General features: G+C 40.6%; 1 protein-coding gene and 1 long non-coding RNA gene across 13 annotated transcripts in view; one reads left to right on the top strand and one right to left on the bottom strand.

The window, feature by feature from the left end:
* LOC113841886 (uncharacterized) overlaps window positions 1-5,346 on the top strand; it is a 35,281-nt gene extending 29,935 nt beyond the window's left edge. Inside the window, exon 8 of the long non-coding RNA XR_011809158.1 lies at window positions 983-5,346. This is a non-coding gene — a long non-coding RNA (uncharacterized lncRNA). The remainder of the gene's footprint in view (window positions 1-982) is intronic.
* Window positions 1-13,142, bottom strand: part of MAPK10 (mitogen-activated protein kinase 10) — a 143,915-nt gene that overhangs the window by 9,517 nt on the left and 121,256 nt on the right. For all 12 annotated transcript variants that reach the window (XM_038178181.2, XM_038178188.2, XM_038178177.2 and 9 more), the window contains 2 exons: window positions 10,096-10,278; window positions 8,377-8,501 (listed from right to left, as the gene is read on the bottom strand). In XM_038178181.2, coding sequence (XP_038034109.1) covers window positions 8,377-8,501; window positions 10,096-10,278 — 308 coding nt within the window. The remainder of the gene's footprint in view (window positions 1-8,376; window positions 8,502-10,095; window positions 10,279-13,142) is intronic.

Raw genomic sequence — 13,142 nt, 5'->3', positions numbered from 1 at the left:
GACAGGAATATCCTGCAAGTACCTTCCTCTCTAAAGCTTCAGTGAGGTTACCCACAGTACAGGCTGTGGGTAAAATAACCCCTACCACGCGTCTACACTCTTTTTATACCCGCCATTGAAAACGGTGTATTTCTCCCCAGCCAGAAATAGCAAGATTGATTCCTTCACTACTGTACTTCTCAAATGTGCAAATTACAGAATCAAAGGCAAAGATCAGATGCACATTCCTGGCCTCAGCTCACACAACCACAAAATCCTTGGCTTATGTCTCCCCTAATTTATTTCAGCTATGTCTTAAGCAGGCATAATTGGGTAACAGTCAGGAAGAAAAGCTGCAGTCATTATTTCCTAGATCAACACATTCTGGAAAGGAAGGCATTTTCCAGGGGGAGAGCCCAAAACAATCTCACTTGTTACCAAACTGCTAGTTACAAGGAAAGCAACTGATTGAGGGTGAGCACCCAAACTCTGTATTTCACATGCAGTGGGATGCCAGAAACTGCACCTGCTCGGAGCATCCCGCTGCTGTGCCAGTGTTCATACTGTAGACTGGTACGTGTGAGCCAGGAGAACCCACAGCTGTGAGATGTGTCACTGTGATAATGACACAAATAAATGGCTCTGCTTCTCACAGGCAGGATATATTTATTACCTCTAAAGCGTGTGCAGAACGCAGGTGAGGGGAGCTCCACTGAGAGGCCAGGCCAGCACCCTCTCCCTGAAACAGCAAAGCTTTCCCATCTGAATTTCCTCATTCATTTCCTAAATCTTTAGGACTCGTTCAGGACATTTTCATTGATTCTGAGGCACAGCACTGAGCTGAGAATACCACAGGAGCTTGAGGAATGAAGTTTTCCTGCAATCCTCATTAATGTTAACAAGAACCACTGAGCTTAATGCATTACCATCAACCTAAATAATCCCCTTCAGGCTGACTGCTTAATTTTTCCTATTTTTTTTTTTAAATTTTCTTTTTAACCAGCTTCTAAAATTAGAGGGAAGAGGTGATGTTTGTGACGCAGACACTGTCACAGCAGTGAAGATGACAGAGCAGCTGTCATACCTGGATCCTCCACTAGCACCTGACTTCAGGCTTTACTTGGTGTAAAGGTTAGCCTAAAAATGACTTTCCTGCCTAACTCAAATGGCTGACAAAATGACCGAACTCATCACAGTTCATTTTCTATATGCATACAGTTGCAGTACTGTAGATACCCTAATACATCCTCCCAACTGAGAATTACATGCTAGTTGGTACATATTTCAGAAAAAGTATTATCAGGCTAGCATTAAAACAAAGCAGAGTAAAGACCAGGCCTGTGGGTGGCAGCATCTAGCTTTTTTTTTTTAAACTGTTTTCTCCTCAAATCAAATTGATTTTTAGGCAATTGAATTTGCAACAATAACAAAGAATACGGTCTGTATGGGGATGCAAAAAGGAAGGAAGGAATGGTATTTTTCTTGTACATATTAATTGCTTGCTGTTTCAGTGGTTCTCATGTTCTAAATTATACCAGTTTCTCAAGTATTTTTGCAGAGTGTTTAACTTTCACTGAATGTAACAACAAAAAAAAAAATCAGGAAACACACATATGGGTCTTTTTCTAAATTATAAAAAAAAGGAAAAAAGGCAACATTCTGCAAGTGGTCACACAAACAGGAGATAACTGGACTCACTGAACACCTTTCTAACATCCAGGAGGAAAAGCTTCTTACCAGGGTGAAAAAGCAAGACATATATTGAGGCTGATGAATTCTTACTTCACTAAAGCAACATGGACTGGTTTGCGTATGACTGCTAGGAAGTGAAGGCAATGGGCCTGAGCTCCCATGTGAATAAAGCAGCTCCCACATGAATAAAGCAGCTCCCCTGATACCCCTGCCTCTGCGGAGCTGGTGTCAGCACAGTGCAGACCATAGGATGAGCTATTTTTAGAAAGCTTGGCAGGAAGAAAGCTTGCTTCTGCATCTGTTCCTGGCCTCGCAGGGTCTGGAGCAGAGGACAAGGCAACGACAGAGCTGGCCATATATAAAGAGCAGAGGCACCAGAGGCTGTAAAAATGAAAGGTGTGAGGTTAAACAATTGGTTATATGGCTTAGGTCCCCATAAAAGGTGAATATAAGCATTCTTTCGTGCTTTGCTACACCTTCAGTTGTATTGCTGATAACATTTATATATTTATTTTTGCAGTGCAAACAAGTACACCAGGGTGCTGTCAGAAGAGGCTTGAAGTCTCTTTGGCTAGAGAGAAAAACATCAAGGGCTCTGCATTTCACCCAGTACTGCCTGGGGAGCCCACAGCTGGCTGGCTCTGGGCTCAGCTAGGGAGGCAGCAGAAGAGATGCCTCTGCCTGCGCTGCTTGGAGCCTGCAGAGCCTCTTGGAAATCTCACTCAGCCTGTAGTTTGCATCAAGGAAACAGTGGTCAGCTGCACTATAAGGGTGCCATGCAGCAGGAGTTGAGGTTACATGGCTACATGCAGACAAGAGAACAGCTTGCAGATATGTTCCAGCAAGCTGGAAAATGCTTTAATTTGGTTTGGAAAAGGAAAGGAAAAAAAAAAAAAAAAAAAGGAAGAAAGGAATAAAGATCTCTTTCTTCTAAAACCACTAGTTCCCACTGACAATAGCAAAGACTGCCGCAGTAGCTCTGTTCAGCTTCCATAATTAATCAGCTATAAATGGATAGATGTTGCTGACTAGAGAAAATATCTGTACCCATGTACAAAGCAAAGCTGCAAATTTCTTTTGTGAGACAGCAGATGTGCAGCACAGACCTCTGAGCAAAAACCCAAACCCTGCAACTGATTGCTAAAAGACCTAGTGGCAGATCACCAAAGAGTTCAGATACATCTGAATAAATACAGGGCTAAACAAGAGAAGAGAATACCAGAAAAGCTGCACAGCCTGACGAGCCTTGATTTTGCACTGAAACATCGCATGTAGTAAAGGTGACACTGAAGAAAAACCTTTTAAGTGTTTTTTGCTAAGGTCACAGAGCTCACAGGTAAGTAAGAGGTGATTTGTTTTGGTCTTTTTTTTTTTTTTTTTGGACTACCTATGGCACCTGAAACTACTTTTGAACAGGTATTTTAACAGCTGGACATAGATTGTTTACAGACAAATGCTGAACAATAAAACGGCAGTTTCTTTTTTGGATGGAGAGGACCTTGGGCTGAGATCCACCAACCACGCTCTTCTCATAACCACTGTAGGAAATGACACCACAGTAATAAAGGGTAAGATGCAGCAGCTCGGCGTACAGAGAAAAATGAATGATATTTCACAACTCAGACCCTCCCTCAGGGGTGGTTCTAGATGCAGACATATCCCAGTGTAACCAAGTCCTATGAAAATAGGACCAGTGAAGAAAGAAAGCGGTGTGCGTTACAGTGAAAAGCAAATCCATAAAATACACCACTGTTATAAAACTCTTACCAACGTACAGAAATGCTTAAAAAGGACACTTAACATCCGTTCTCACAGTTTTCTAAGAAATCTCACTTCTAATGGATACGTCAGATAACTACAGATGCAGTTAAATCTAAGTTGAATTTTGGTATCAGCTAATGGAAAGCAACAGATAATAATCTGCAACAGATTATTTAATACCAGATGTGATCCGTGGAATGGAGTGATATTGTTCCCAAGTAAGAACCAAGATGAAATCATGCTGATATTCAAGAGATTGCAAAATGAAGTGATTCCTCCATCATTTATAGGCGAAAAGTTTGAAAGATTAAGTCCTAAGCAATTCTATTACCTAAGAATGTGATTTGGTACTGATAAGCAGCTCTCTTCCCCCTTCTAAATCATCTCTAATGCCAGTGGTAAGGAAAGAATCGGACTGGAGACCAAGCTGCTCAAGCCAACACCTTCACAGAGAACAAGCAGCACAACTGTTCTCAAGTTCACTTTCAGAGCTGCCCAGTTGGCAACGCTGAAGCTATTCTGAAGCACATGCCTAGGAATTAATTCTACTGACATACTGTGTAAACATTTTGGGATAAAAACAGTGACGTGTACAGACACCACTGTATAAACATTAGGGGAGATATGGAAACCAAAGTATCAGATCTGGGACTTGCAGATAGTCTCAGTGCAGTGTAAGAATGCATAGCAACTTCAAAAAAGGTAGCTGCATAAATGACAAGTCTCAAGCACAACATTTTCAGACAAGAAAGCAGAATTTAATAAGACATCAGGGAGCTATTCAGATTAGGTACAATAAACACAGTAAGTAGTCTGTGTTTGTAGGTGGGGAATGTTAGAAATGTCTTTCCTAAGAAAAAGAAAAAAAAAATAGAGCACTCGAAGGGAGAAAAGATATCATATATCTCATTTATTCATGCTAATAGTCCAAATATTGTTATGTACATCTAGATTGGTAACAGATTTCAACAGTTCCAAAAATCTAAGGAATTGACACAATCATAAACATACATTACCTGTAGAGATATGTTTTTGTACTATTTTAAGACACATTTTAATTGTAAGTCAGAAATCATCTTCTAAGTGAGTAACACTATTCAAATGAAATTTAGAGCAATGATGTACTCTTGGGAGAACCTATTGCTGTGATTTCTTGTCAAAGTTTCTGTGGCAAGCTGGGTGGGCTGAAAAGAAGCTGGCTATCAAGCTTAGTAGGATGGACATGAGAATTTCCTCCAAGTCTGTTTATCCACTCAGAAGGTAAGTTTAATAGCTGTGCAATGCCTGTTTCTAACCATGAACGCAATTGTTTCGGAGCTGTTGGGGTCTTTGGATATGGTTTGTTCTTTGAACAAGTCTGTGGAGTCACAGCACTGTTTGTGTAGCCTCATGCTGTTATTGAAAAGCAAGTACCACAGTTTCTTCCTCTTCTTATCAGGGAATCACAACATGATATTTAAGGCAGACCAGAAAAGTATGATGCTGTTACATGTCAGGAGGAAAAAGGGTATTGCTTTCCTACCACTTCTTATTTCTGTTAGAGTCTTTGCCCATTAGAATGAGACATAATAGTTTTATTGCCCCCAGACAGCCTGTGAAGGACCATAAACTTTTAATAGATGTGTAAAAAGGGATTGTAACTCTCTCAGTAGTCCGCTTTTTAACTGGACAGGGCTATTTTATCTGGTCCTCACACACTCAAAATGCCATAAACCTGGGCAGATGTAGAGGGTCATTACCTCCAGGTGAAACCTGGACACCAAATGCTCTTAACCCTCTTCAGTGCTCTTTGCAGTCTACTCCGACATACACTGACACTTCATGACACTGCAATAGCCCACTTCAAAATACCCATCACACAAAATGCTTTCTGATACCTCTTCTGCCAGGCCTCTGAAGCAAATGAACCTTGCACAGCAGATAACTAGCTGCTTTTGATGAAGACCAGACCTTCAGTCGTGTGATGAAAGCCCTCACCCTATGGAGAAGGGCTTATCAAGTGCTACAAAAGTGCAGTAAACACAAGCATATGCAACACAGTGCAGTACTGTGAGAGGTTCTGCACAACCAAGTGAACAAAAGCATCTCCACTGCTCACTTGACTGGTGCTCTGCTCTTAGTTTCCAGGGCCTGCGCTTACATGGCAATCTGTGAAAGAACAGGGTTGCTTGATGCTGTGAACAATGAAGGAAAACTCGTTTAGGTAGCAGATGCTCCTCTGCAAACTTTCCCTAAGCAAATGGCAAAATATTCTTCTTGGCTACTCCATTCTCTCTCCCTGTCCTCCCTCCAGTCAATTGTTTCCTTGCCTGTCCTCTTTGCAGGAAACAGCTAAGGCCCTATTTTACCCTCTGGCACCTAGCCCATTAAATGGATGCAAATCTCTGCAGTTCTTCTCTGGAGGCAGGGCCCACCTAGGAGAAAGCAAAGCAAAAGCCACAGTGTGTACCTGGTGCCTCTCCAACATGGGATGATGCATTGTAAAATCTGGCTTACAGCTCTTCTTTTCCCTTCTCAAACAATGAAGTCATTATTTGTAATGTAATAGGCAGGTATATCCCCAAATACAATGTATTTCCTTGTGTAAAGGAAGAGAAGACTGAGATTACTGTAGTACCTATTAAGCTTCTGATCCCTCTGGCCTGAGAGGAGATCTGATCCACTTCACCTCTTCATCACACCAGAGTGATGCAACTCAACTTGGGCAACAGAGAATCGAACTCAACTCAGGCAACAGAGACTCAAAATGTGGAGCTTTTCTTGAGTCAGAACCAGACTTTTCTAAAATCTCCATCTCTAAAGCTTTGTTTTCAGACAGGAAAAATAAATCTGTACACCTTGGATAAGACTAGTTACAGAAGGCAGGCACTGACTTAAGAGAAGACTCACTTAATTGTAAAAAACAAAACAAACACACGCCAAACAAACAAAATCATCAGCACTAGGACAGTATGGGGTTTTTTTTTTGTTTGTTTGTTTTGTTTTAAGTGCAAGCAATTACTGCCTAGTAAGAGTCATGATTACTTCCACGAAAATCCACTAAACAGGCTGGACAAAAGAAAGATCTTGATCCTGACTAACTGCAATTTGTCTAGTGAAACAAACGCCCAGCATGTTGTAAATGATGTAAATGTTTTTAGCAAAGATCATCTTGGTTTAAAGATAATGCGACAAATACTTCAGAAATGGCCAACATATTTAAAACAGCATGCCTGAATTTCAACGTGAAATAAGCAAAAAGAATGGAAAACAAGTGTAGAACAGAATACTGAGAGAATATGCAAAATGCATTAACTGGTTTATCAGGTAATGGAAACAAAGGGTCAAAATAGTCCAATTTCCTGATAATTTAAATATGAGAATACCTTTAAGAGACAGAGAAGAGTTGAGCAAATTCAGCAAAGCATATTTTCGGAAAAGAATGACTACTGTGCTCCACACATGGCTTTATTATTTTCAAAGTTTGCAAGAGAAAGCACCACAATGTCTATTCATGCACAGATACTGTTCCTCTGGTGGTAAGTCTTCCAGTCAGGGAACACAAGCCATGCCACACAGCTTTGTACAGACTGAGAACAGAAATCTTACAATAGCAGACTCACTTCAGAGTGATTAATGTTAGCATAAACTATTTGTCAACTAATTCCAATAATGAACGTAGATCTTGAAACTATCCGTGGATAATAAGAAAAAAAAAATGGGGCTAAATGGTTTGAATAAAGGCAAGATCAGAAGGTATGACAGCACAGTGCCTGTAAGTAAAAGACTTATCTGAGTTCTTTTCGCATCACAGTAGTTCTTTAATACAGAAATAATGCATGGAAATACAACTTAATTACCTGTTAATAGAATGAGGCCTGCAAGACGGATATTAAACTGGAACAGGCATGTTGGAGTTGGAGTGTAATATATATCAGCATATCATATGCTAGAACCTCACAGTGACTGAACTTTTCAAAAAAAAATAAAAATCAAGTGCACAAAATCGAAAGGCTTTCTAGATAGCAGAGCTATCCCCTCTAACACATCCCTAAGTAACACACTCTGCAAAAAGCTTACACAACGGAAATTTGGTGTTTTTCTTGTGTTTTCCATTTACTCTTCCTTCAAGGTCACTGTTCTTTTAAGAACATATGCTGAATTGGAACACGTCTCTGAACACCAATGACCGAAATTTGCAGGGATCAGGGTCTTACCTGCCTGTTGTGATAAGCAGCATTTCCAAACCTGCTGCAAGATTGGGCTGTTTCCACACACTATTAGGGACCATCTCTGAATTTATACCTATTCATACCACGCAACTGAAGTGCCTACAGATTGCACTGATTCCTGTTAACAGCAACCTGATCAAGGCATGCAGGGAGGTGAATGAATTATGACAAGATTGAAAGAAAAATTCAATTTCAACTTCTTTGCCCTCAGTATATATGGTACCAAACACTGAACTGTGGCCCAGGAAATCACATGAGCCTCTGCCGCAGTTTAATATGTATTCCACTAAGATTTCAAGATTTTGTATTGTTTTGTTTGATTCTCCTCTTCTGCACATACTTCCTTGAAAATAAATATAAGTGATGCTTACTGTCTTCCACATGGTCAGGTTTATAAGGAAAGATAACTTTTGTTTTTCTTTGCCAGACTGTTATATAGCTAGAAAAACAGGTGAGCTACTGCTTCAAAATACTCTTCCCATCTTGACTAGAAGAGAGCAGAAAACAGCTTCATGCACTTAAAACCTTTTTTATGTTTCTATCTATTGTCAGTTAATTATCAAACAGATGCATTGTGTCCCAACAGATGCAATTTCACATGAATCCAGAGACCACCACAGTCACAACATCGTTTCTTATAGCATGTTTGTTACCAAGCTGCTATAAAGCAGGAGGAAAACATGAATCACATCTACATTTTTCAGTCTGAAATAAGGAATCACATCTGACTTACCGCCTCCACTTCTGCTGGGTCATACCAGACATTAATGTATGGATGCTGTAAGGCTTCATCTACTGATATTCGCTTAGCCGGATCAATGACTAGCATCTTTGATAGAAGGTCCCTGGCTTGGCTGGCTAGAACAATGAAATCAGACAAAAATGGTTATTAGTACAAGAAATCAATGCCACCAGAGAAAGGTGAATTGGACTATGGAATGATGAGATTGCTTCTAGAGATGGCTTACACCTACTTCTGCCCCCTGCCTTGCTAGAGCAAGAGCTCTTCAGTAACCACCATTAGGCTGCATTCATTAGAAAGGTGCCAACTTCAGGCCAGCATTGGAGATTTTAATAGACATCAGCAAACCCCTTGTTTAAAAAAAAAAATCAGCAACTTACTTTCTTTGCTATTGCTACTACTGCAGTGCTCAAAATAGTTTACTATGTATCACACAACAGAGAACTTGAAATAAAGAAGAATTTAAAACAGGTATCAAGTGCAAAATGTTATTGGGTTTCCCATCTCACACAATCCTGCTATCAAATGAAACTGTTAACATTTCTTACTGAACTACTTAAGCAGGAGGTGGGATGACACAGTGATGCACCAGCAAAACTCTTGTAAGGCACTGTTCCTTGTTCTGACAGTATATCCTTAAAAGGACTGCTCCGTTTGCTTAAAGGCATGTGCTTCCTGTATCCAAAAGGTAATATTGCACTTTGTGGTTGCTGTTCATCAGTTCCAAATCCATGAAAATTTATTTGTTCAAATTTACTGGAGCAGGAGGATGGAATTCTGTGCATCCCAAAGCATTCACTCAGACGTTCACTTGGCTCCTTGAGCTGCGACAGCAGCCCTGCTACCAAACAGCTGCTAACAGGAAGAGTACTCTAGGAAATGGAATGGCATCTCAGCTGCAAGCAATTGAAGATCATTACAGGTCACTGGAGTAAGCAACCCAAAGTACTCAAGAGGTGCAAAACAGATACACAGCACAAGCTGGTAGGTGTAATATAGCTGCAGTAAGAAATCCTTTCTATCCTAAACACACATTAATCAGTCTTTCCGGTTGGAGATAGAAGTTATCTTGAAGTAAACCATGGCTTCAAAATATGATTAAGGCTATTACAAAACATATCAGTGTATATATTCTAGAGCAGTGTATCTAGTCACACCAGAATTAAGTTACTGCTCAGCTTTACATGTCAAAACTGAACTACAGCATTTTTCAAAATAAGAAATCCACCTACAACACATATTAAACCTCAGCTATATCAAGACCATTTTGGCTGATGTTGCTGATACCTTTCTGTCGTCAAGATAAGGCAGAGCTACGAGGCAGGCACCTGGCCTTTCTAGTTGAAAAGAGAAGTGTGTAAGAGTTGAGGTGTGATGAAAGCTCTCCTTTTCCTTTGTGTTACAAGCTTTAGCAAGAGAATAAATGAATACCACAGTTCCTCACGATACAGAAGTACCATAAAGAACAAACACCGTGTGGTTATGATTGACACATTAATCAGTGACAATGGAGACTTCCTTGGCTGCCCAAGTACCAGGTTCTCCAAAAATCACTTCCAAAAGCTGCCTCTAAGCTCAACATAAAAATTCATTTGCTTCCGCAACTAAATGCATTAAGAAGGAATACAACTAGAGAGAAGAAAAATTGGGAAAATCCTTCCTTGCACTGTGGCTGCTCACACGTTAATTGCGGTCCTTTATCATACATACCTTTGAGTTTGTTGTGTTCTGAGTCAGCTGGGAAGAGAGAGTCTGGAAAAAGTTTGGGGAAGGTGAGGCCAGCATACTTGGGTCTGTTCTCAACGTAGTTCCGTACCGTCGGCTGCAGCTTCTTCATGAATTCTGGACAGGGCGTTCCCAGCTGCTCGATAACTTTATTCCACTGATCAATATCTGAACATAAGTAATTAAGGAAAACAAAACACAAACCCCAGTCTCCTGGCCTTTCTATGCAGTCACTCCCTGGGAATCCTCAGAGGTGTCCACTCCCTTCATCAAACCTTTGCGGCCGCTACCCTTCCGCATCATTATGCCTCCAAGTCCTACTGCCTGCAAAGGGCATGACTCTCTCCCATGTCTATGTTAAGTGAAGGTGTTGTGCAAATCCCAAACCAACAAGCATGGGGAAATACACAGCCTGCTATCTTGAGATTGTCACCAGCAGCTTGCTCCCCTTCTCCTGCACGCCTGCGTGTGGCTCCAGCTGTGTGGACACAGCAGGGCACAGCGATATAATCGCACAGCCTCTGTGCTCTCAGTGCAGAGCAAGGCCAAGCTGACACAAACCATAGAAAAAGAGCTCTGCCTGGGACACAAGTCACCCTCTACTCACCTGCTTTATGCCACTATTACTCTCCCGGATAACTTCATTAGTGATAATTGTACTAAGCCCACCCATCTGAAGCCCCCCAAAAGCGATTTGGTAAATGCCATAAGAATGTACCGGGACTCGCTGTCTGTAGATGAACGATGCCTTGGGTATAGACAGAGCTTTCTCTTTAATGCCACTGCCATGGCTATCTTGCTAAACTCTGACTGACTAATAACTAACACGCTTTCACGCTTAGAAACAAATCTTATTACAGGCAATTTGTACTGAGCTTTTTCTTTTTTTTTTTTTCCTCCATTTTTGTTTTCTCAAGACAACAATTACAGAGCTGATAAATGATTTGAAGCTCTTCCAGCCACGTTCAGAACAACCACACCAACAAAAAAAAAGTGAAGTGACTAACTGGAAGGTCAGTACCACCTCTACATTGCTCTTATTCATGGTGCTGAGAACCTGAGGATAACATGAAAAAAGGGAATAGAACATGCAGACATGGGTACATTTACGCTAAGAAATGTGGGCAGGGTGCTTTGTAAGAACATACTGGAAATAAGCTTTTAAGAGACAAACATCTAAAGCATTTCAGCACAGGAACTGGGTTTTTATTCTTCATGTACATTAACTGTTGTCATGACTGTCTTAACTGTGAAGGAGTTTCCCACATACTAGACACAATTCCTCACAATCTAAGAGACAAACCAGGTCCATGGGATGGAGGTAACAGGAGATAAACATGAGGAGGCAAAAAGCAGATTTTTGGTGCAGAAGCTATTTCAGATTTTCAAAGAAGCGTTCCAGCCTAAAGAACCAGAGATTTAGGATTCTTACATACTTTGAAAACCCATCAAAGGGATTTGCTTGAAGTTTCTTACTAAGTTTGGGTTTGCCTGAAATGTCTTATTTGAAAAAAATGAAATACATTATAAAATTGAAGCCCTTCTAATCAAAAGCATGTAAAGGGATGAAAGGAATTTAAATGTGCTTTAAAAAGGCCCTAACAGTGTTTTGAATTATTTTAATTCCAACTCAAAAGAGTTGTTAAAAACAGCAGTGGTCTGTGAAAACTTTCCAAAAAAATTGAATTTATTAAACTAGAAATATTCATGTAGAGCAATCCCCCTCACCCGTTCTAAAAGTTGTATGTATCTTGTGTTATCAGTGAAAACTATCTTGCCCTAAACAGAAAATGAAAGAAATGCAACAACAAAAAAAATGACAAGTCTCTGTCTGCTTGAAGAGCAGCCCAAGTACTTCATTAAAAAAAAATAAAAAATCAATACAAAGTCACGTTTGGCATTTTTGATTTGTACTCCAGTGGCACACTTGCCTGTGCACTGGCTTGACCATTTCAGGGGCAGGTCTTCCTGAGGCACGTTAAACCAGAGCGTAAACGCGTTGCAGAGCAGTGCAGGGAATACAAAACAGCAGCAGGGGCAGCTGTGCCAGGAAAGCCACACTTGGAGGCCACGGCTGGAAGCGGTACCATGCGGACTGAATGAAAGCTGTCAGGTGAGCACGGGCAAACGTAGGGCCTGCTTCAAGGCAGCAGTGCAAAGCTTTGCACTTGTACTGGGTGCAAGGCTGCATGAAGAAGGCAACTCCCAGCTCAGCTAGCACAGGGATGGGAGTGCAGCCCTGCAAGGTCAGGCACTGGTCACAGCAACCACAAGGATTGCGTTTGTGTAACTGAGTGATCAAAGCAGATAAAATTGGGCTTCTTCACCATGTCCTTATACACCATGCAATCCTTTGCCCCAAAAATAGCATCAAGGAAAACGCATCAACTGTGCACGGTAGCACCTGCACTTGAGAGAGAAGAAAGTATCTAACATGCATTTGTTAGCTGCTGTGTGGCACAAACAGTGGCCAGGGGATGGCTACACAAAATTACAGCAAAGGAATGGAAGTTTCTTAAAATTTAAGTGATTGAATACAGCTCTGAAGTGTGTATTTTCTGAATTGATAACTATTTCTACAGTTTCACAAAAAAATAACTTGTGAATGAAAAATAAAATTCAGAGATTGTCTTTGTGTTTAAGCTAGCCAGTCTCAAAATAGTAATGATTTTTCCCCTTCTAATATTTTGACTAGATGAATTACACTTTTTTTTTTTTTTTTTTTTTTTGAGTCAGTAATTAGATTTTCCAATGTTCAACAATACAACTTTGCAGGAGATACTGTTTGAACTAGGATGGTTGAGCTGTACTTGAACAGTCTGGAACCCACCTACACTTGTCAAGCAGCAGATTTATACTGGTTTTACTGTGCTAGAGCAGGATTTGCTCTTTCTGGTTTAACATGCTTCTGCTGGAGAGGAGAATACATCCAGTATTTCTTTTATTTTTAAACGTAAGGACTGTGAACATGACATGGTCACAGGGCTCTTCCTTCACAACAGATGGACAGGGTAAATTAATCTTATTACTAT

This window comes from Anas platyrhynchos, chromosome 4 (assembly GCF_047663525.1).
Source record: "Anas platyrhynchos isolate ZD024472 breed Pekin duck chromosome 4, IASCAAS_PekinDuck_T2T, whole genome shotgun sequence".
Classification (NCBI taxonomy): Eukaryota; Metazoa; Chordata; class Aves; order Anseriformes; family Anatidae; genus Anas; species Anas platyrhynchos.
This window is presented reverse-complemented; position numbering and strand designations above follow the sequence as displayed.